The 23,660-nt window shown below is 34.4% G+C and overlaps 1 protein-coding gene across 19 annotated transcripts in view; it reads left to right on the top strand.

Annotated features, from left to right (window-relative positions):
- NBEA (neurobeachin) overlaps positions 1-23,660 on the top strand; it is a 460,255-nt gene that overhangs the window by 165,296 nt on the left and 271,299 nt on the right. For 10 of the 19 annotated variants that reach the window (XM_086881590.1, XM_086881589.1, XM_086881579.1 and 7 more), the window contains 2 exons: positions 9,264-9,702; positions 20,818-20,972. In XM_086881590.1, coding sequence (XP_086737716.1) covers positions 9,264-9,702; positions 20,818-20,972 — 594 coding nt within the window. The remainder of the gene's footprint in view (positions 1-9,263; positions 9,703-20,817; positions 20,973-23,660) is intronic. The other 9 variants (XM_086881592.1, XM_086881582.1, XM_086881588.1 and 6 more) reach the window with 1 other exon arrangement.

The following is a 23,660-nucleotide window of genomic DNA, read 5'->3' as shown; positions in this document are numbered from 1 at the left end:
CTTGAAAAATTAAGAGAAAGTTCTCTCTCTTCAATTTAGGTCATATATAGCATTACCCTTTAAGTAATTCATTATCAGACTCTCAAGGGAAATGGCAGATCACAACTTTTCTCTGTCACCTGAAGGTTGTCTGAGAAACATAGTCCTACAAAAGTAAATGCTGCAGACTCACGTCTTCCTGTTCATAATACCAAAGAATTACTTAAATTAAAAATTAATTAATCAAATAAGCAAAATAGGGAGATTTAGTAAAGATGAGAACAGCATTAAAAATGATTGACCAAAATCTCTGTATGGGATTTTCAGGGTTTTGTCTCAAAATCTTCAGTCATTCACGCATGAATTCTACTTCCTGGAAAATATTAGTAGTGAATCACTATTTGAGCTAGTCATCTTCATCTCCCTTAAAAATAAGCGAAGAGAGGTTAGGGCATGTTTAGGGTACAGTTCAACTGACCTGCTTTGAGATTTACTGGTCACTAGAAATGTCTATCTTTCTTCATTCACTGGAGCTGTCATTGTAGACCTCTGTCTTGGTCAGATCAATCCTGACTCCTGTGACATGGCTTAATCCAACTCCAGACACAAACACGGGATTACGACAAAAGCTGTAATCAAATTCTTTGATGACAGGCACTTAATCCGATAACGACATTGTGTCTTAGTAATATCCCTGTACATTCTATAACTTTTTACATATATGTTCATAGATAAAACTGTGTTAGTCAAGACATCATTGCTGGTTAGCAAGACCTACCCTTGTGAACTTAGCATAAAGAGCCAAAATTTTCATTTCTAAAATGAGAGCAATTGAAATAGCGTAGAAAATACTGGCTTGTTCTCTGATGATTTCTCTGCTTAGATAAGGATATTTTCCCAAAATCGGTATGAAAATATCTGTGTTATGTCTGGAACATGTGAACTAGAGACAGAAAAACTGAGAGCAGCACTTTCTTTTATGCGGCAGAGGATAATCAGTACATACTTTGAAAGAGAAATACCTTTTCATCAGAATAAGAGGAGGGATAGAGGAACATGCTATCTTCTATTAATAAAAGCTAATCAGCCTTACCATGTAAAACCGAGTCACTTCTTCAAATAACAGCTACCAATTTCAAGTAGATTTAGCTATAGTGGTCAGGATCACTTGAAATGAGTTTTTTTACTTCTGCTTGTTATTGAAGCTGTCCTTCCTTAACTTGAAGGTTTAGTGGGTTATCACTTTCAACAGTGTTTCCACATCTCCAACAGTAGAAAAGTGTGAATCTTTTTTTTCCTTTTTACACTTCAGCTGACACCCTGTTAATAACTGAGAACACAATTAATGTTAACCAAGTAATGAATAGATATTTTCGGTTGAAAATTGATGTTTCCATTTGCATTATTCAGGAGTTTTTCAGAAATGAAAGTGTGGCAATGGTGCAATTCAGCTTATAACATATTTCGTGAAGCAAATCAATATGTAGGGTATCAGAAACTTCTACCAAAAATTGATTGGCTTTCCCACTCCCTTGTTATCATTGCCTGTATTTTTCCCAAAGCACCGTAAAACAAAAGATTTCTTAAAGGTATGTGGTGCGGATAGACTGGAAGCTATTGATTCATTTTTCTTGACAGAATCAACTATATTAAAATGTTGCAGAAACAGCTTTCTCTTTGAAGACAAGAAAAGTATCCAGTTTTTCCGGTCTCCTAGGTATATAGTACTCTGGGAATTACATTTCTACACTGTTTGTATTTCTAATGCAGTAGCATAGAGATTTCCAGACTATTTTTAAACTATTTTGCATAAGGATAACAGCCTCAGTATGCAAAGTGGACTAAAGGACTAATTTCCATTGTCTGTGAAAATATTCTTTGCCTCAGGAAGTCCTGACAAAACTCACGTCTCCATCCTCCTCAAAATCCAGTTGTATATATATTTCCAAGAAAGCAACATGCTATGAGGAACCTGGGTGATAATCATGATTATCATAAAATTCCAATTCTATTGAATTTCTGCCTCCTGCTCAAAATAATCATACTGCTCTTCTGATAAAACATATGCTCCTCATTCCAACTACATCCGAAAAGACAGGCATTTGAAGATCATGAGTTAGTAATGAATACATCTTAATCTATTATTTATTGCCCTTTACCCGCTATTTAAGGCATCATAGTAGATGTTTGCACATATATTTCATTATTAATTGATCAGTCATTATTTATGCATGAAGCAGTTGTAATAGGGATTTTTGTAAGTTACATCAGTATTTATTTTTATTTGTTTGTACAAATTACAGATGTTTTAAAAGTGTTTCAAAAACTTTTATTTTTAAAAAAGTAGTGCTTAAACCAAAATGTTTTAATATGAGTTTCATTGTCTATATGGAACATACTCTGTACTACACTGCTAACTTCTGTTGCTGGATGCTGTAACCTATGTGAGAGATTTAAATTTCTTTTCTAAGAAATGTTTAATTACAAAACCACCATCTTTCTTGGCATGCATCAGAAATACAGATATCATAAGTACCTCTAAGGTAATTTATTTTTAAAATTTTGTAGGTTTGAGTTTACAAAGTAGAAAATAAATTAATAAAAATATAAACTGAAAAAATTAGGGAAATTCACCTAGAAAAAAAAAAAACAATATTTTGCCTAATTTCTCTTTAGGTTTTGTTTCAAAATGTAAGTACCTGGTTTACTCTAAAGCTAACATTTCTTTAATATGATTTCTCATTTTCTTATTTTTATTGTATCTTCTTAGTATCTTTTAGTTAACATTTTGGTAATGCTTTGGTTTAAGACTGCTGACATTTTGTTTGGCAGCCAGGTAATCAATCAGACTGATGTCTTATCCATCCAACATTGAGTGAAAGACCTTTGATTAGTGAAGAAGAATTAAGACATTGATTAAAGACATTGCCAAAACAGATCAAGAAGTTGTGTCTGTCATATACAGCTCTTTCAATGTCCTTTGTATGGTCACGGTAGAAAGAATTGTCCTGTGTGCCCACCTTAGTGACTGCAGGGAAAGAAACGAATGATAAGACTTTTGAGGAATTTGAGCGCATAGAAAATATTTCCAGTGAACAAAAAGAGAAGACATGCACTTAAGCATGTCCAGCTGTGAACAGGGGCTGATGATAACTGTCCTCTTCAATCACTTCCCAATCTTGATTTGCCCACCCTGAGTCTCTCCTGCTCTATTCCTCTCCCATTTCAGTGCCTCTCTGCTTTTCTTGGTTGACCGCTACATCCCTTCTCCTCAAAAATCCACTCCAGCTAACAGGAAAATTCCCAACCTTCTGTCTTAAATCTCCTATACCAAGATCTGTGCCCTTCCAATTGCCAACCCACCCCAGAGTATTTCCTATCTGACCTTCTTTGGTCCCCTCATTTTCAGCTGTGTTCCTTTGCCCTCAGCCACACATACCAGAGCCCTGAGGTATCGTACTTGTGGTGCTCTAGTTCCACCTCTTCGTGTGCACATGTAACAGCACATTGGCATGCTGTTAGCTGAATCTGCACTGTTGCATCGCTGTCCTTCTGGAAGGAAAGGGACAGTGTTTGGTCTTGCAAGCATTTCAGAAACCTGGATAAAGATGTTGGCTAAATAACAGATGCAGACTAAATGTGGGCTGCACTTATCAAATGTTTTTGTAGAGAAAAGACTGATAGTGAAAGAATGGAAAATTTTAATGCTAAACAAGGCTCTTTTCCCTCACATTTTAATAATACAATTTACAAAGAACTTGTTTAAAAGTATTTTAGAGCAGCAAATGAGTTCTGCTGTCAGTGTTGTTCATGTTGCTTTGCCTCAGAAATAACAGAACCCCATGAAGTCTGTTAGTGGGACATGACCAAATTTGCCTATTAATGCATAGTTACATGAAGATTAATACCAGCCAAGCTGCCAAAATGAGTAGATTCTACAGGGTTGGGCCATGACCAGGATCACTATAAGGGGAAATTTTACTCTGGTCTGCTTCTAACTTTCACAGAGAAATAAAAATGCCAACAGAAAAGAAGGTCTTGAGTAGCAGATAGAGCAGATTGGAATTTTAATGATTCTTATAGGGGGATTCTCCTCACTGTTGTGCCTCAGCTTCCAGGGGCATTTCTACTGCAAGTCGGTTCTTGATTACTTCTCTCAATGTACTTTTAAATCAGACCCTTACTTCTCTTTGATTCTGTTCCCATATTTAGTTTCTCATCTCAGTTTAATTGTGCTGCTTCTTACACATGAAAATTAGTAGACTGATGTTGCAGGGAAGAATTTTTCCACTGTCTTTATGGCCTTGAGTTTAGGAATTGATTAGTTGACTCTTCCACCTATGGAGGAAGCTGTAAGTTCACTGCCTACTTGGAATTAAAGCAAATTCAGCTTTTAGGCGCTGTTTCTTGAAGTTTGTAGAGGACTACAAAGGGTTTATAAAAGGTAACTATTAAGGTTATCACCAGTGTTTTAAGACAGCTATCAGAAAATAACTCATAAATTTTTCAGAGCAAATGCAGTAAAAGGTGGCAGCAAGTCCTATATGAAGATTGCCTGAACCCTTCCACTCCCAAATGTTTCTCTATTGTTTACAGCAGAAATCTGACCATTATTTGGGATAGTACTACTTCCAAATATTTTTTTCAGCCATATTGTAAGCAATTAAAAGAAATTATTTTCATTCATCTTACTTTTGAATATTTCAGCAGATTTTTATCTAGTAGGGAGGTTTAACAATATTAAAAGACAAGAAGATCACAGGAAGATGCACTTAATTTTTCCATCTTTTAAAAGTAAAAAAATATTAAAATTGTGATTTGTAGAATCATTTTTTATAATGGCAAAATTGTGTGTATTTACCTTACATATGGAATGGCTCATTATTAGGTCAATAAACAGGGGGAGTGCGGGTTGTATATTTTAGCCATATGGAAGCAGTGCAAGAGCTATTTAGGTAACTCAGTAGGTTAAAACAATTATAATACACTTCATAAATCACAAGCAAACAAGATATTTTAGGGAAGGAGCGTGACGGATGAGGTCACCAGATATACAATATGTCATTTAGTTAACTTGAGCCCATATTTTTCCCATAATGTAGTAGATGAACTCATTAGTTAGAATGAAAAACAGCAAGGAGGAGGCATCTGGCTTCCAACTGCCTGTTTCTGACAGGGTTAAGATCACTAGATCTAGTAATGATTCTGCTTTGTCTACTGACATGGCCTTGTGCTGTAGAAAACTGATGAGGTTTGCTGAAAATTTAGTGTCTTACTGTCACAGTGTTAGAACGTGGACAGATGCAATCAGTTGTGGCTTTGTTTCTGTTCATGTTTACCATTTTGCTAAGTCTATTTAAGTATTTAGGATTTTCATAAAAGAATAGATGCTTCTGGTTTAAGATTTTTCTAAATCACTTCATGAAGTAGTATTTATTTCTGCATTTGCAAGGCAACAGAAATTCTAGGACATGGCGTAAAAGAATAGAGAACAGAACTTATGGATATGTAGTTTTATAACTAAAACTGGTCAGGTTTTGTGCCCTATGCTAATAACAATAATGGTAATAATAATGTTGATCCAGAAGGTCTTATAATACATCTTTACAGCCATATTTATGTGGATTTCACATATCCTAATTTGCTAGGATTCTTATCTGAAAGGCATTTAAGAAGTCTTATCAGTTTTGAATTTATTTTTTCTGAAGACACAAAAACAAATATTTTAAACCATTATTCATTTAGCTTGTTTGATGTTTTAAAAATGAGGGTTAATGCACTAGTGCACTTAGTAGTTTTTAGATATTGTTATTCTATGTGATAAATCAGACTGAGCTGAATTGCTTTCATGCAGCATATTTGTATTAAGTATTGGAGGCGCAGTAAGAAAAGTAAAGATACAAATCTGATTTTTGTGGAAATCAAGTATCCATACAATTTCCCGAATATAGAACAACTCCCTTTAGTATTTTTGCCCTAAATCCTTTCAGTTAGCATTATGTATGTAGCTTAATAGTATGTCATATTGAAATGTTTTGCCCACAAATATATAATTTTACTTCCATTTTTAGGGTCAAATGATGTAGGCCTCCCAGCATTTTATTTTCGTTTGGGAACAAAGGTTTGCAAGTCACCTGCTGAGTAATCAAGTACAGTTCTATTTACAGCATCTCAAAATTAGTTCTATTTTTTTTAACTTGCTATGCTGATTGGAAAACTTCTCCATAACCTTAGTTATATATCGATGACTGTCACTTTGCAAACTAAAATGTATATTGTGGTTTTGCAGTGTTTTTCTCATGCCAACCCTGCCTTTTTTTTTTTTTTTTTTTTTTTTTTAGTTTTCATCTACAGCTTGTTGTATAACTTCTCAGTATTAGTTTGGCCAGACTATGTCAGCCAAACTCATTTCTGCAACAGTAGATTGCTGTGCATCTCCATAGTGGCACTTGCAGATTTCTCAAATATAAATGTGTACACAGTATTCCATAATGAATCCTTCCAGAGCCTTCTCTAATGCTGTTAATGCTTAGCTGTCACAGGAACTACTTATTCCAAAAAGTTTGGAGCCACATTTGCCTTTTCTGTGAGAACATTGTATTGGTAGCTAAATAGTTACCAAGTAATTGGTGTATCCAAGTTCTCCTCTTCAGACATTTACAGAAGATGAATTCCATTTATAATGGGAAGCTCTGTGATCTTCTCTAGATACAAAGCTTTCCATTATTAAATGTAATTTTCAATTCTGCCATAATACCTTCTTATAATTGTGCTTCTGTGACCATCAGTTGTACTTCATAATTTTGTCATCAGCAAATTTCACCACAATGTTTTTTTTCACCTGAAACCTATTAAAAATTTGAACAAAATAGCTCCCATAGTAGTTTCTCTCAGTCTGATGAGTTTTTTTTCTTTTTGCTTGAAAGTAACTGATGGCTCCTTCTTATCCAGTTTCTTTTCCCACATTCTAATAATTTTCAGGGTCTCATGACTAAATTACAATCTGTTGTGACAACCCCAGCTTTATTGAATTTACTAAATTGACCCTTACTTTCTCTGAAGTATAGGTATTTAAAAACTCACTTAAGAAAATAATTTTTTTAATCTCATTGCATTCCATTACTATTCTTTACTCCAAAAAAAATCCTGAAATCTTGCTTTCTGTTGAAGGCTTGCAGTTGTCCAGCTAATTTTTTTCCTGTCTCTTAAAAAGAGAATCCTTGTATGGTTTTCTCTAGTGATGTGTTACTATCTCCAGTCATCTGTTTGGCAAAAGTGCCAGAATTTCGGCTACTAGACCAGTAATATCATGCATGGTAATATCATGGATGTTTCTTTCAAAATTGGCTTGGAGTCAGTTCATTCCAACAGATTTTAAAATCTTTCTTCTGGTTTACTCAAGGTAGTTGAGTTTCCACAACTGTATTTCTGTCAGGTTTTCTGTCTTTAGTTTTCTGTTCAGCACTGTTGACCTTAATGAAAATTGAGGTTGGGTGTGACCTAGTTTCACCATGTAGTGGACCATCGTCTTTTTTCAGTGCCCCCTTTTCATTTCCATAATAATGGAGCCTTATGCCATTTTATTCACCATACATTTCATGGGCAACAACCTGCTTTACTGGCTGTCCCAGTATAATCTTCCCTTCAGTTGAGAGGTGTTGTCTTTGTATGGATGGAGTTTAAAGAGACAAGCAGAAAATTCATTAGGATCATTCTGTGGATCAGATGTCTTTCTGTGCCAAATATAGGCAGTACTAAGTAGATACGGATCTTTTTGCTTCCTGACCTGGCAGATGCTAAATGCATTTGATGCAGTTCATAAATCCAGTTTTTACTTCCTGCTTCACAAAGAAGAGCTCATATCTATTTGATAAGATGTGTTTAAGGCACTTAAGAGAAAAAGGAGGAGGATGTGGCTTCAGTGTTTATGGCTGTTAAAAGAAGAAAACAATGCTCCTTTATAATGGCTGATTCTCCTTCAACTTTTTAAAAGCCTCTTCTGTTCTTTCTTAATACTTGTAAATAAGCAGAGGTTTACATGACCATTAGTTCAAACACATAAATAATCTCTTACAGATTTTTTTTTTATGTGCAGATGCATGTACCCCCACTTATGCCCATATGCTAAATATGTATTTTTTACCTGACTGTACCAAAAATCAATAGTGAGTTATGAGATTGTTATTAAAGTTACATTTCTGAAGTACATTTTTTTTGGTAACAGAGCTTCATTCAAATACATGATAAAATATTTCCTGTAATATCTAAACCACTATATCAGAGCCAATAAAATAGTGTTCTTATTTCATACACAGTACAACTAAATTTTATAATCAAGACAAGTAATTAATGAAAATAATGTAGTTTTAAAATAAACTTAAAAAACATTTTGTAAAAAAAAAAATACCCAGTTTGTTTTTCTCTAAACAAAAGTATGAATGTATAAATTTCTCACAACTCTAGACTTTTGTCTAAGCATAGCGAATTATTCTTATTTAATAAAGATTTTCAATCTGTTTCACTGAAGTAATTAATAGAAGTACGGTCTTCTCGGTTACAAGATGTTGTAGAATCCTTTTCAATCTGGAAATGTTCCAAACTCAGCAGATTTCACTTGCCTATCTCTATGAAGCTATAGTTATTTTGTTCATTAATTTGTTCCTGAATTACAGAATTTTACGTTCTGTGGGAAAAGAAGAGGTATCTAAAAAGTCAAGAATAACACTTTATTTTTCATGTATAAATTAATCTGTATTCAGTGCAATGATATGTGTGTAGAAATGTGTGTAATACACATTTTAAACAAAACACAAAGCAAACAAATAGTCTAGCAGTTATCTTTTGAATTGAAGCTTAATATTTAATGACACCAATACAAAAGAATAAATTTTAAAGTTAACTGAAAGCATAAATTATTGCAATTTTGCCTTCTAGTAGACACAAGGGTCAAACAATTCTTCAGTTGATAGGTTATAATTTTTAATGGTTTTTTTTTGCTGGCAGTATTTTGCTGTTTGATTACTATGTGAGTAGTGGGCTGTAGTTTCTAAATGTCACTGAGTTTGTATAATGTGATTTTGGGCTCACTTTTCCAAGCCTGTCTACATGCCAAACAGCTGTTGAAGGGAAAATGTTTTCTATGTAGAACGAGTTTTTAGGGTACATGGTAAAATACCATGATATGTGGTCTTTCTAACACATTTCTGTCATATAAAACCTTATGATCATATTTTTAGGGGAAAATACCAAACTAAATTTTGTTCATAATCTCTATTTTGCTGCAGAGACACCAACTGTATTTCCAGAAAATATCAAAGATAAAGAAACACCAACACCGGTTGAAGATATTCAGCTGGAAAGTTCTATTCCTCACACAGATTCTGGAATTGGAGATGAACAGATGCCCAGTATTTTGAATGGGACAGACTTAGAGACCAGCACAGGTCCTGATGCTATGAGTGAGCTGTTGTCTACTTTGTCTTCAGAAGTGAAGAAATCTCAGGAGAGCTTAACAGAAAGCCCCAGTGAAATTCTGAAACCTGCATCTTCAATATCCAGTATCAGCCAAAGTAAAGGAATCAATGTCAAGGAAATACTGAAAAGTCTTGTGGCAGCCCCTGTTGAAATTGCAGAATGTGGCCCGGATCCAATCCCTTACCCAGATCCTGCACTGAAGAGAGAAGCTCAGGCTATTCTTCCCATGCAGTTTCACTCATTTGACAGGTATATAGTTAGACTCGTTATTTTATATTGATGTAATTCAGAAGTTTCAAGGGCTTTTATTTCTTCAGGAAGGTTATTCTACTTTTGGTTTGTATTAAAGAATGTTAAAAACAACTGCACTGTGTTGCCCTTTCTGCATTACCAACAGATCACGTAGTGTAGACAAAAGTAATTCACCTTGTTTTTCTCTGTCAGTGAATAAAACTCTATGAAGTACTTGGAAAACAAGCCTGTTGCAAAGAAATACATGTGCAATAAAATCTTTTTTTTCTTTAAAACAGCATTTTAGTGAGAAGGAGGAGGGGTAATATCTGCTGATAAAGAACAGATTGTGCAGAAATTCAGCTGAATATTCTTTCAAAGGCTTAAATCTAAATTGGATCCATCACTGAACTGTTTTCTGGTACTGAAATGCTTTGACCATGGCAAATTGTTTTCTTGGTCATGGTAGAAACCAGTTTCCTTTTAGGTCTTTAAAAAACAGAAGTTGTTAAAGCTCAAAAGTTAGTGCTTAAAACTAAATTCATGAACATTTCCATGAAGAGTCTTTTGTTTCTTGGGCTGTATCTTCCTAGTTTCTAATTAGTATACTTGCCTTTAAAAGTCCAGTCCCTCTCAGTTATCCTGAGCATAGAAATTGTGATGTTGTGCAGTTCTCAGCATCTTTCCAGAAGGTTAGTCCCATCCACTGAGAGTTTAGACCTAAGTCTTGTGAGTGTTGATGTGGTTGTCTTTTCCATCCTTTCAGTTTCTTCATAAAAATGTTTTTAAAATGTTAAAAATAGAATCAAGACTTGAAGATAATTTAAGACATGTCTTGAAAACCTAATATATTAGTTTATCAGGCAGTTACAGGAGATAAAATACTGAAGGAAATAAATAAGGCAGAAAATAGTTATATTGTGATTTATTTGGAAAAAAATTCTGTATTTACAGCACACCCTAATGTTTTTTATGTAAGTACTAAGGCTGCTTTTCTAAAATAATTCAATTAACAATCACATAGTATCTGTTGTAAGAAAGACGATTTTATCAAGATAGGAAAGGTGAAATATACTTTAGAAGCAATGAATATATCCCTTTTTAATAGTATTTTTAGGTCTTAAGACTTTTTTAGAGAAAGCTCATTTAAAGAGCTTTTTTATTAAGATGATTTTTTATTTTTTTTTAGTTCATCAATCTGCATATTTTCATTTTAGATTGATTTCAATAAGAAGTGAATTTTTTTTTTTTTTCTACCTATACAGTTAGGAATTTTTCCTTATCCTCTATGAGAAACCACTTTATTCCAGAATGCATTCTTGTACTTTAAGCAGTATAAAACATCATGCTACATATAGAAATAATCACACTTTAACCGTGATCAACAAAAAAGGTTACTTTATCTAAATTTCTACCTGGGTTAATAAGAAAAATATTTCATCCAGAGGGCTCTGGTTGATTCACAAAATGCCAGACACCTAAATTAAAAGGAGCACATCACCTCATGAGATGTCTTTGTCACTGTTAGAGGGAACTTGACATCAAGGTGATTGAAGACATGGATTTTACTCTGCATTTCTAAATTATAGCTCCATAAGAAAGCATTAAGAACTCCAAGGGTCTGCATTTGGTTGGCCATAACCTTTATTTAATGGGAACACCTCCATTTAATTGCTCCTGCAACAATGTGACTGCTTGTACCTCTTGAACATCATTTGTAGTAGTAGTAGACAATATAGAATTATGAAATTATTTAAGAGGTGCCTCATGTCTAGGGCTTATAAATTTTGATAGATATTTCATACTTAATAAGTTTAGCAGCTAATGAGTTTAGTGGTTTGTTTTTTCCCTGACCTGTTACTCTGCTGATCAAGTTTCATTATTTCCTGTACAAATTGCACCACTCTGTTTGTATCTTAGTAGCCTACATTGTATATGTCAGCCTTTGGAATCGTTCACTTCTTCAGAAAAAAAGAAAGTGTTAATGGGTGTTAATTGTCTAATTTTTAGACAAAATACTTTACATAATTTTTTGGTGGGTTATTTTTTTTTCCTCTTAAATAAATGATCCTGCTGTCTGATTTTGGTTAATGAGGTAGATGATGATTTTTAGTATAACCAACAGCTATGAAGGGAAAAATGACAGGTTCAGGCAAGTCCAGCAGAATGGGAAATGTTGCATTCTTTTATACAACTAAATAAATGTTTTTGAACTGTGGGTATCTTGATAAAAATACAGATGTAGCCCACAGGACCTCAACTGACTGGTTACACTTCATGGGTCTATTATTGAATGATGCCCTCTATTCAAGCAAGTATTCCTCTGTGCAGACTTTTCATATTTCCAGAGTACTTACTTGACCACTGTGACAATCCTTGGATGGTCATGGTGTTACTTTTCCAAATTACAAAGGTGGAGCAGATTCAGATCCTGATCCTATAACTTTTCATGGGGGATGAAACAAGGGTTAGGGGGAAAAAAAACTTGAATAGTATATTGAAACAGTAGCTGAAGAAATTTAAGTATTAATTGAGAAAGCAGCATGAATTTTACCTAGTGGTGATTTCTGAACATTTTATTTCCTGTAGTATCCCAATAATTTGGAAAAGTGAAAAAAAAAAAAAAAATACAGCAGGATTGTCTTTCCATACTTGCTCATGTAAATGAAATTGTGTTTACTAATATAAAATAACAGTTAAATAAGATAAACTGGTTTGTTTTTGTTGTTTTTTTTAAAGCTAAAACTATGCCTATAAAGCATATTTCTGTAGGCTCTTGTGTTGCTGTAGTTTATGCAGCTTTTGGTACTTCACAGAGCAATGTGGCTGTTGGTCATCTTTATTGTCCCTGAGGAGAACCATGAGCAACGGAGGGTATTGTTTTGTCAGGTTCTATTTCTTTCAGGTTTTATAAAATAAGCACAGTGATTCCATATTTATAAGCAAATCTAGGTTAGAGAAATGTATTTTTCACATTAATCTGAAGATATCCCTTAGTCCTTATGAGGCTAGTTTTTTTGTTTTTTGGGGCTTTTTTTGCATTTGGATGTCTGAGTGCCTAGCAAAAGAACACAGTTGAAGTAATTTTCTTTAATTGTGATCACGGATGAAGGTAAACACCATGTACAGTAAACTCCTGTAAAGATCTTGAAATTAAGAACTGTATTTTAGCATTTACTACGACATGTTTTGCTCCCCATGTTCTTCTAATTACACATTGCTAATGTGTCTGTAAGAGTTATTTTGTAACAGGCTACCGCCTATTCTCCCGTGGAATTTGCGCAGTTGTAAATGAAACATAAAAGCAGAAAAAGTGCCCAGCATGTTTTATCAAATGGGAGCTGTGTGTAGCTAATGTATGCAGCAGTTCAAGTGCTATCAAATGTAAATGATGAGGTGATATTGATGAAAGGAGGGGATTGAGGTCTCGGGGGGCGCTGATGACGGATTGAACAGAAGCGGCCTTGCGCCGCACGTAACTCAAGTCTGTCGTCTTCACCACTCAAAGCCGTAATGGGAGGTGGCAGTCTGAAATGAGTTGCCACGGCAAAGAGTATTATTTTTGAAATGCTTTCACACAAATCACTAGGCCCTGCATACAACTTAGTTTCATGCTTTAATGTCATCAGGAGGCACAAATTGGTGTGTCTAATTGTTTGCCACCTGCCAGCAAAATGAGCTGCCAGGCAGCCAGACGGGTTTGATTGTCTGTCAGCTCTTCAATAGATTGAGAGTGACAACATCAAAAATTTCACTTCAAACTCTGAAGCTTTGAGCAGCTTTTCAGAGACCTCTTCCCCACAAGTGCTTCTGGACAACTGCATTTTTCAATTAGTTTTCAATATATTGCTGCCTTCTGCCTCATCTGTCTTAAGGTAGCTGTAATTACATTATGAGCTATATAAACAGATTTCTGGGACACAGAAGCCTGGATCCTCAAAGTTATGACATGTCTTTTAACGTCAGACCGAATTTTTTGAAAATGGCATCCAGGTTGACATTTTTAGAAGCAAACACAAAGGGTTATTTCACCTAGATTTGTGACTAATGGAGCATAACTCACCAATAATACCTTTTTGCCTTCTCATCTTTTGTCTGACAAAATTCAGTCGCTTTTACTGATTTTTAGGGTTTGGGGATTTCTTGTTTCTTTTTCGTTGGTAAATTTGCATTGGTCCCACTAGATGCAACCTAGACCATTATGGTTTTTGAATTTTTTTGTGATTATACTCAGTTTTGCATTTTGAAGCTTACACTTGTTCATTTCTATTTTTTTTCTAGTAGAGATTTCTTAGATAGGTGCTATTATTGAAATTGAGAGTGCTTGTGGCTTTGTGTCTCATTTTTTCAAACTGAGGTAATTTACGTGTATATTTTCTCTTCTTAGAATTATTTCAATGGGAAAAATGCTTAGATAAGCAGAAAATCATGAGTTCATAGAAATTAAAAGATCAGTTATTTTTACTGCTATTAAAGATGTGTGTCCATTTTAATCCATTATCATTTCCTAAATGGGAAGAGTGTAGGCTTGCTTAGTTTACTTCTTGGTGAAGTCTTTAGAAGGTATTTGAGAATATTTTGGAGAACACATCTTTGAAGTATTTTAGTTTTGATTTTTGCAGGTTTTTGGGGTTTTTTTCCTCCTGACAGAAGGACCTTGCAACCAGTTTTAAAGGTGCTAGAAGAGGTGGACAACTTGTGAGATCCAGTCAGGTCTCATAAATGTCCTTCTCATTAATACAGAGACAGGTGGTCTTCAGAAATATGTTTAATTTTATGTAGGTATGCTATATTTAGATGGATAACTTAAGAGAATCTATGTGTTTTGCTAGAATACAGCAGTGGGATGTTATTTTTTCTTTTTTTTTTTTTCTTTTTTTTTTATAGTAAATGATAGAATGGGAAAAGACAAGAACTGTGAGAGATGATGCACTGAAGGTTCAAATAGAGAGGTTCAATGTCTATTTGTTGTATGATTTCCTGCCTTTGGGAGGTCGTTGGCATGCAGTAGTCTGCTAACTCATTTAAATAGGATGCCATATTCATGTTAGTCATTAGATTCTCCAAATTATGGCTTGCTGAAAAATAGATTTGATTTTCCTGAAATCCTATTAAAAATTAGTCATGTATAAATACATTTTAGTCTTCTCCCAATAAAAACGGTTACTTTTTAAAGTGAATTACGAATAATTGAAAAAAAATAGAGCACCTTTCCCATGAATCAAGAAGGGACAGGTACAGGCATTGTCTGTTCTTAGGCACTGCATTCCCCATTACTTTAGGTGTCACAGTAGCGTGTGAGTGTATGAATGAAAAACCTAATCAGTAGTGTGGGAATTAAAGGACTCATCTGGTTCCAGTTCACTCAAGGTAATTTTCATTATCTTTGTGCAGTGGAGACTGGCCCAAAGAAAATACTTGACAGCTTCTCTAGAATATATTTTTCTAAGATAGCAGTAAAAATACACTCCAGAGAATGAGGTATGGTTTCAGTTCTCTTGTTAGAGAAGAGGGCTGAAGTTGCATTGTCTGTATTCCTAGAGTCACTTATTTAGTAAATATAATAAAAAACAAAGGGAAAGCTCATTGTCACCTCAGCTGTTTGTTTAGAAAAACAATTATCCTAAATTTATGAATAGGTTCAAGTTCAACCAAAATAGAATTTTATTTGTTTATAAATAAATTCATTGATTTTCATCAAGCTGTAATTATATTCCCCATGTCTGTCATTTAGCAATCTATACACAGGTAGCTCTTTCAGAACTCCTCTTATCACCTCTGTAATGTGAGTCTTTTCATATTCATGGGACTGTAGGTGTACGTGGCCTGAAGTTGCTGAGGAGAAACCAGCATCTCCCTACTCTCTAATATAATTCACTGGCTATATAGATGAGAATTATACTGCATTTTTGTCTTGCTCTTTATCCCTATCTGTCTTCTTTCACAGGACTGTTTACAGGCTTTTATCTTTTTTTTTTTTTTTAAACATACATATAGGATTAGGTTCCTCACCCATACTTATTTATACCTCATATTGATTGTTTCTTTGGATTTTTTTTTCTATATTTGATGATGTTCCTGACATTTAATACATCAGATGTTCACTTAGATTCTATTCACTTTTTTAAACTTATTAAACTTCCAGTATTTCCCATTTCTCTGTTTAGCCAAGACCATTAATCTTTCTTGATAATTAGTTTTTTATCTTTTAAAGTTTTCCTTGTTTCTTGTCAGTATTTTAGAACATTTTAGATGCTTCAGGTAATTTATCCTGGATGCAAAGGATGAAGTTTCTTTGTGAATAAGCACTTACTCCTCTGCTTGATCCAAGAGTGAGGATCAATGATCTGCAAGTCCTTGTCTTAAAACAACACCTGAGATGATTTCCTTTCTTCTAGTCAGAAACAAGCAATTTTTGTTTAGTAGATTAGGATCGTTTCATGTACTTTAATATTTCAAGGTTTTGGTGAATGTGTGGTATCAAAGTGATTGAAAGAATCTATAATACATGGATATTCAGTGCTAATATTTCATTTGCATAAGTCCCAACAATTATATCTTTCTGTGAGCCCTCCACATCTCTTCTACAACTCATGTGTATACCTCACAATTTTTTAATCTCCTTTTTTTTTCTCCATGGCTGTTTATTCTGGGTTAAACCTTTCCTCCTTGGTATCACATGTGTCTTATCTTAATCTTATCTTAATGTAGTCAGCCAAATAAAAGGTTGTTTATAGCAGGATTCAGAATGTGTTGTTAGTGCACATAGTAACGTTGCAGGCTCAGGTCAGAGTCTGGGGGTGAAATCAGAAAGAGCAGGTGGTAAACAACAGTATAAATGTTTCATAGAGGACTAGATATGTACAGAGATATGGCAAATATAAATAACTTTCAGAGAATAAATATTAAGCTTTCTTTTCAGAGATTAAGTTAATCTAGCTGTACGAACAAGGTAGCATGTAATATAGCAGACAAATTGCCCCCCACTTTCTAGTGTGATTTCTTCTGAAACCTCTGAAGTTGCTGTTTGACACAGAGCAATTCTGTGAAAAACTTGCCTGAAGTCTGTGCTGCTTTTTGAAGAATGCTTGAAAAATCCTCATGCTTTCTGCTACTGTGGGGGAGGAGAGGAGGAGCAAGAATATTAATTCAGCCTTAAGAGGTTTCACATATCCCACAAGAGAGTAAAGTGATTCTAATTTAATTGCTGCTGCTCAGATAGGTAGCTCAAGACATCCAGTATTGAAGGCTTATCTCTGACCTTTATACTGACCACAGTGATTAAGTTGGAAAGCCTTTAAATTTTAAAATGGAAAAGAAATACAGAATGTGAATTACAGAGAGAAAATATAGAGCTGCATAACCTGATTTGTCCATCACCAGCACTGTGTAGCTAAATATTTAAATAAAGTCAATTTGAGAAAGTGGTGGGGTTTTTTAATTTCCACTTTCTCTTTTTGCATTTCAATACATTAATGGTATTATTTTCTATCTAGTTATTTCATGCAAATTTCTAAACCCCAGAAGAACCCTGGATCTATTTGCTGAGGTTATTTAATGAACCAGCAATGCATAAGTAGTATGTGGGTTGAATCAACAACACTCATTGTAAGCATGATATGAATTATGATGACTTCAGGCTCAGGTTTAAAACTGGTAAAGGAACAGTGATTAGAAGCCACAGGTATATTTAGAATTGTAAACCACCCATTGAACACAGAAATAAAATCAGTTGCTACAGACAATTACTACTAATTTTTTGCTGACTAAATCATTGGAAATCATTTGAGACCATGATGATGGGATTCAGGCAAATGTGGGCCAGTTTAAGATATTCAGGGAGTCTCAAACACGTTTTACAAAACGAGGCCTAAAATGAAAATACAGAAATGTATATAACCTTTTCTTCTAGTCTGTAGGTTTCTGTTCCTTCATGAAAGCAAAACCTGAATGCCTGACAGATACATGTAAGACATCTATCACAGTAAATTCATTCTTCAAATCATATTATGCTAAAGTATAATACCTCTTTCATAAGTCCAATTTGTTTTATTTTCCTATTTGCTCTGTATGTTCTGCTGGAGTAGTTAGATTGGTTAAAAGAAGTCTTTCTTTACTTGAGGGGCCGTCATTCTCTTTCACCTTTCTTGTTCTGCTGTCCCTCTTATTGTTTTGCACATTTTTGACCACTCTATTGTATTTTTCATACAGCTTTTCTGCCTGCTTCATCTAGATGTCATTGTGTATTCACTCACTGTATTTTGTTTTATCAGTAGGAATGAGACATTTTGACAAGGTCACCGTGTATGACATGTCAGAAAGCTTCATTTTTTTCAGTCTGGGATGATGTCATCTCACTGATTTTCCCTATTCTAATGGTAGAGAGGTTTCTCTTGATATCTCTTAATAATTTGTTATTTAATAACACCTGATCTATTCTAATGCAGTGATTTAGACATACAAAACAATGCCAACCATGTGTGGAGCATTATATCTGTGGGATTTGTGAAGGATTGTCCTTCTTACTCTAAAAGCTCTATTTCAGTCCTAATCTACACTCATTAGGAGTCCCTTCCAAATCAAACTGATCCCATTACATCTGGGAAATAAAGCTGACACATATGGTCTTGGACACTGAAAAACCACTGAACTGTTTAAATATGAGGAGGAAGACCTAAAATTTAGCTTCATCTTTTCTAAAAGTAGCAGGAGAATAGGAAATACCTCCACAGTGATTGTATTGCCAATTTAGCAGATACTAATACCTGGCTTTATATGAGGGGAAAAATTGTTTTTCTTAAAATAAAATGCATATCTTTCACTCACACTGTCTCACATTTGGGAACACTGGAATGAGTGTGTGTCTAAGGAGACTGTTCAGCAGCCAGGCATCCTTTTAGCTTGTATCCAGATAAAAGGTCCAGGATATGTTCCAATGACATGGAGAGCATGGGATGACAGCTGTCAAGTCTTCCTCACATCTCCCATGTTCTTCATATTTTGGCCACTCTTTCCAGGTTTTGGATATGCCATTTTTATCTTTATGGACCTGCCAACAGCCTCTCTGTCCTTCCCAAGATCTTGGAGTTATCACTCTTTACAGTTTTTGTCAGCAAGGTCACCTTGTGAAGTTACACATTTGCCTGTTGTCTTGGTGACCTGATAATCCATGTGCCATTAGAACAGGCCAGTTCTAAAATGCCTTTTCCTCCTGTGTGTTTCCTTCTTGTGCTCCAACATAAAAATACTCCCATTCATTCTTCATTCACTCTTTCTATTGCAATTCTCTACAAAGGTAGTGGGTAATGACAGTGGTTTCCTTTTGAAATTAATATAACTGGGAAACACTCCCACTTAAGAAACAATTTCTAATTTCTTCTTGTGTTTTTATGACACTACAAGGACTTTGCTTTTGAGTACTTATTCAGTATTATAACCCAAACTCAAATATGTGATTGAGTTATTAACTGAAATAGAGATCTTTGTATGTAGATTGGGGCTAACTCTAGGAAATTTCATGGTGTTTTGCAGCAGATTAATCTAACTCCTGTAGACCCAGCTTTGTTCAGCTGTAGCTGCTGCTATGTAAACACTTCATATGAGCAGTGATTGTAAGATTATTAACTACAGACAAAAGCAATTATTTGAGGGTCACTTATCTAAATCAATAGCTATTGCATTGTTCAAACTCATCTGCTTCTAATGTAAATGGGCTGAGACAAAAACCCATCGACATGCCTAGGCTTACCTCTCTAACAGGAGGTGCTTCAGGGTGGAGGCAAACTGGTGTTCCAAATGCAGACTTCAACTGCCAGCCCTCTAAAGAGAGAGAGAAAAAAATGCTTATGGATTGTTATATACACTGTCACCACCAGTCTTTAAATCCAGGGTGACATATTGGAACAAAGGACATCACTGTAAAACATGGTGCCACACCCTATGATTCATTATATACCATCATATTTGCACAAAAATGTAACAAAACAGTTACTGAAGTAAGTTCTTGAGCAAAATGTGGCCTCATCACCCTAAATGATTGCCTCTACTTGCTCTTTTTATATCACAATGATTAATTTTAAAGAGTGTGTCTGCTTAAACAGAAATATACACAATTATGAAAATATATTGCTCAATATTATACAAATATGCTTTCTTTCAGGTTTGTTTTTCTCTCATGTTTGCCACTGAAACAGGCTTTTAAGGACAAGGGGGTTTTAGAGATAAATGGAAATATTTAAAAGAAAAAAATGTAAATGTAATTGCTTCCACTATGAGAGCTGCCCAGTGTTGAAAAAATATTGTCTCCAAGGAGCAAGTCTTTTGGTCTTCAACCTTAAAAAACCTCAAAGTGTGATTTCAAATTAGGTTAAAAAGTATGTGTCTGAGTGCAATGTTGTCTGCTTATATTTGATATTATGTTGGATTTTTTGTATGAAAGTCATGTTCTCTTCTTAAAAGCTTCAAATTCTCAAGACTGCTTTTTAAACCTCAGCAATATCAATACTGTGAAAGCAAGTATTTATTGTGTTGCCTTTTTGCTGTTTAATGTACATCATGTGCTACTGATTAAGATGAAAGAAGGCTGAATCTAAAATTGTTTCTTAGTCATCTTTGTGAAAGACTGATACATTCATGGTGCTGAGGAATAACCTACTGTATTCAAATGTGCAGGTAAAAGGCAAAAAAATTGTTATCTTAGGTAACTTCATGAGGATCAACAAATTCACAGTCTTTATGACTGCATGCATATAGACTTCTAGTCTGCTGGCATAATTTCTGTCAGCTAACATTATCTTTGCAAATCTAGAACACAATGCAGTGTTCTATTGATAGCAGTATATAGCAGTTGACAGCAGTGTTCTCAAGATACCGAGATGGTGGTCTTTCCATTTTGTGGGTGCTGGAAGACAAATTAGGTTCTTTGGAGTCACTTGAAGCTGCAGAATAAAGATAGGAGTATGGTTTTAGGGCCTGTTAACAGAGTTTTACACCATTTCAGGAAGATTAAGAAAATTTGCAATATTATGTTATTCTCAGCAGCGGCATCATACAACAGCCTAAACCCATCACAATCAAAACCTCTTCCTGGCTCGGTTGTGCAATTTTAGTAATCTGTTGTTTCATTTTCCACAGGAGTGTGGTTGTACCAGTGAAGAAGCCCCCTCCAGGTAGTCTGGCTGTTACCACCGTTGGAGCTGCCACAGCTGGGAGTGGACTGCCACCGGGTAGTACACCTAATATATTTGCTGCAACAGGAGCTACACCAAAAAGTATGATTAATACAACAGGTATTGTCCTTAAATATTCTTGTGACCCTCATTTTGTCTTTGTTTTTTGTTTTGTTACCTTCAGTGGTGCTTTGTTTTTTAGTCATCTTCATGTTACTGTTCTTGTAGTTCCAAAATAAAACCTGGAAAGATTAAACCTTGGCCTTTATTAGATACAGTGTTTTCTCTTGGTCTATATTTATAATCTTTGATAGTGCACATTGGACTTGCACAGCCTTAAATAAATTAATAATTAGCCTCAATACTGTTTTATAACTGTAGTTTAGAATTGAAATGAGCTAACTTTTCTAGTGCTCTGCAGTAGAGGATGTTTATGTGATAAATACCAATTAATCCCTCTTTAAGTATAAAAGAAAGTAGAGACAAGTAGCTACTCAATAAACAGACTATAGATTGTAGAGGTTGAATATTTTGGATGACTATTTGTCAGTAAAAATTTTTCTCATTTTGGAAGGTTTTTTAGTAAGAAACTACTTAATTTAACTGAATTCATGCCTTTTCTTATGACCTGTAGAAGGAAGACTAGACCTTCTTTTTAAATAATTTTTAATAGTAGTAGTGGGATTCTCTGTCGTGAAGGAACCTGTTGACAATGGAGATTGGTTTCCATTGAGAAATGAATCCTTACTCAGAGCAACTGATATTTAAATTAAACTCCTTTGAAATATCTGGCTATAGTCTTTTTTTCTTTCTAAAAGAAACAAAAACACTTGAGAGAAGAGCTCTCTTCAAGGATACCACAACTTCAGTCAAGGGTTGAGAATATGAAAATCTCTCTGGGGTTGCAGCAAATAGAGGGGGATGCTTTTGGCATCCTTCTACTTTATAGAGTAATATGAACTCTTTTTTTTTTTCTCTTTCCTTTTGCAGATTACCTTTAATACCTGATAACAGAACTTTGATTTTTCTAAGGATAAAAAAAATAAATAACTATGATCTTAAAACCTAATTTTCCTGAGGCAGATGGGAGGAATGAATACACTGAATAATGTTATTGCTTCTCTGAGCAGTTCCATTTGTGTAGACACTTCTGTTAATCTTGAATGGATTTCCTTTTAGGTATTCTTATGTTGTGCAAAAAATATCATGCACTGGAAACCTTGTTTTCCAGATGATACTGAATAGAATCTTTAAGCTTTTCAGTCCTCTTACTGATTAAATATCTGAACTATTTTGGCTGGAATGTAGTAGCTCATGTTTGTAACTAATTGTATTTTAAAATCAGTCATTTCCCCACTACTGTTCTTAGTAGAGGGCAGTATTGCAAAAGCCGTGGTACTATGGCACTGTGGATTAAAGGCTTCCTTTTTTGACAGATCTTACAGTTTCTTTTTTCTTTTATGATTTTTTTTTGATCCTAATCTATGGATTAGCTTGATTCAATGAGAAGTACTGATTGAATAGAATTTCAACAAGTATGAGGTTTAATTAGAATTATATATGTACTGAATTCTATAATAAAGCATTATATGAAGATTTGAATTTTTGAAGATTTAAGTTTTATATCAATGTTTTAGAAATGCTAAACATATTAATGACTGTTAAAAAAAGTAGTATCCCATTGAAAATATTTAAATAAATATTATATTAAAATGTTCATTTTGCCATTTTTAATTAAGCTATGCCTATGATAGTCAAAACAGTGACTCATGTAAATCAGTTTTTGAGACATACAGACTATCTAAAAACCTTCTGGTTTATATATTTCTAATCTATGAAATATCTATGTTATTAATTATTTTAAAATAGTGTATAGAATTTAATTGAACAGTACCTTTTTTTTTTTTCCTATGAGAAATAGAAAACAGAATGCAATTTTTTAGAAACACTAGATGTCCCCCCAAACCTATTTACAGTTGTTTTTACAGTATGTCACAGATACTCTAGAAATACAGTCATATCTATGTGATGGGTAGCACAATTTATAAGGTATGTTCTGTGCTGGACTTAGGTGAAAGGTGGTTTTTTTCAGTTATTCATGGGTTATAGTCGGTGTTTACATTCCATCTGCCATTGCTGTCACAGTCAATGTCATGTCATGACTTAATGAGATGTATGTTACTCAAGTCCTTTAGTGCTGTGAATGCATCTATGGGGAGATAGGTTTTCTTCCTTCATCTTTTTATGTAAGAAGCTGGCTTTATAGTTTCTTAGGCTGGATTTCTGTAATTCATATCCTGATTCTTACTTCTATGTTAATCTAATAGTTCTAGGTCTGTTCAATCTTCTGGAAGCCTAGCTGGTTGAATTTAGCAACTGCATTTTTAAACAACCTTAATGAAGGAAATTTCATTTTGAAAGGGAATAAAAAATAAAAATCTGTATTCCCTATATATATATGAATTTTAAAATTAATAAATACAAGAATGCACACACAGAGACATATATATACGTGAAGGCTTAATCTTTCTTAAGATATCCTATTCTCAGTTAAGTTGCTGTGATTTCTAGGTTGGCACAGATAGCCTACCTTATAGTTTTGTGTTTCTCAGTGTGTTTGGGTGCATTTCAAATTTGTATTTAATCCAAGACAGAACACACAGTGTAAGCCACAACCTATCTCCCAGTCCCATTATTAAAAAACTGCCTAAATCAGTTCCTAGTGTAAATCCTGAACCTCACCAGCTACACTTTAGTGTCAGCAAGACCACTAAATCCTGCTTGCATTTTGATAGTGTGTTGAACTTA

The sequence above is a fragment of the Cyanistes caeruleus genome, chromosome 3, assembly GCF_971803275.1.
Source record: "Cyanistes caeruleus chromosome 3, bCyaCae1.hap1.1, whole genome shotgun sequence".
NCBI classification, from domain to species: Eukaryota; Metazoa; Chordata; class Aves; order Passeriformes; family Paridae; genus Cyanistes; species Cyanistes caeruleus.
The sequence above is the reverse complement of the archived record's forward strand: the minus strand, read 5'-3'. Positions and strand labels throughout refer to the sequence as shown.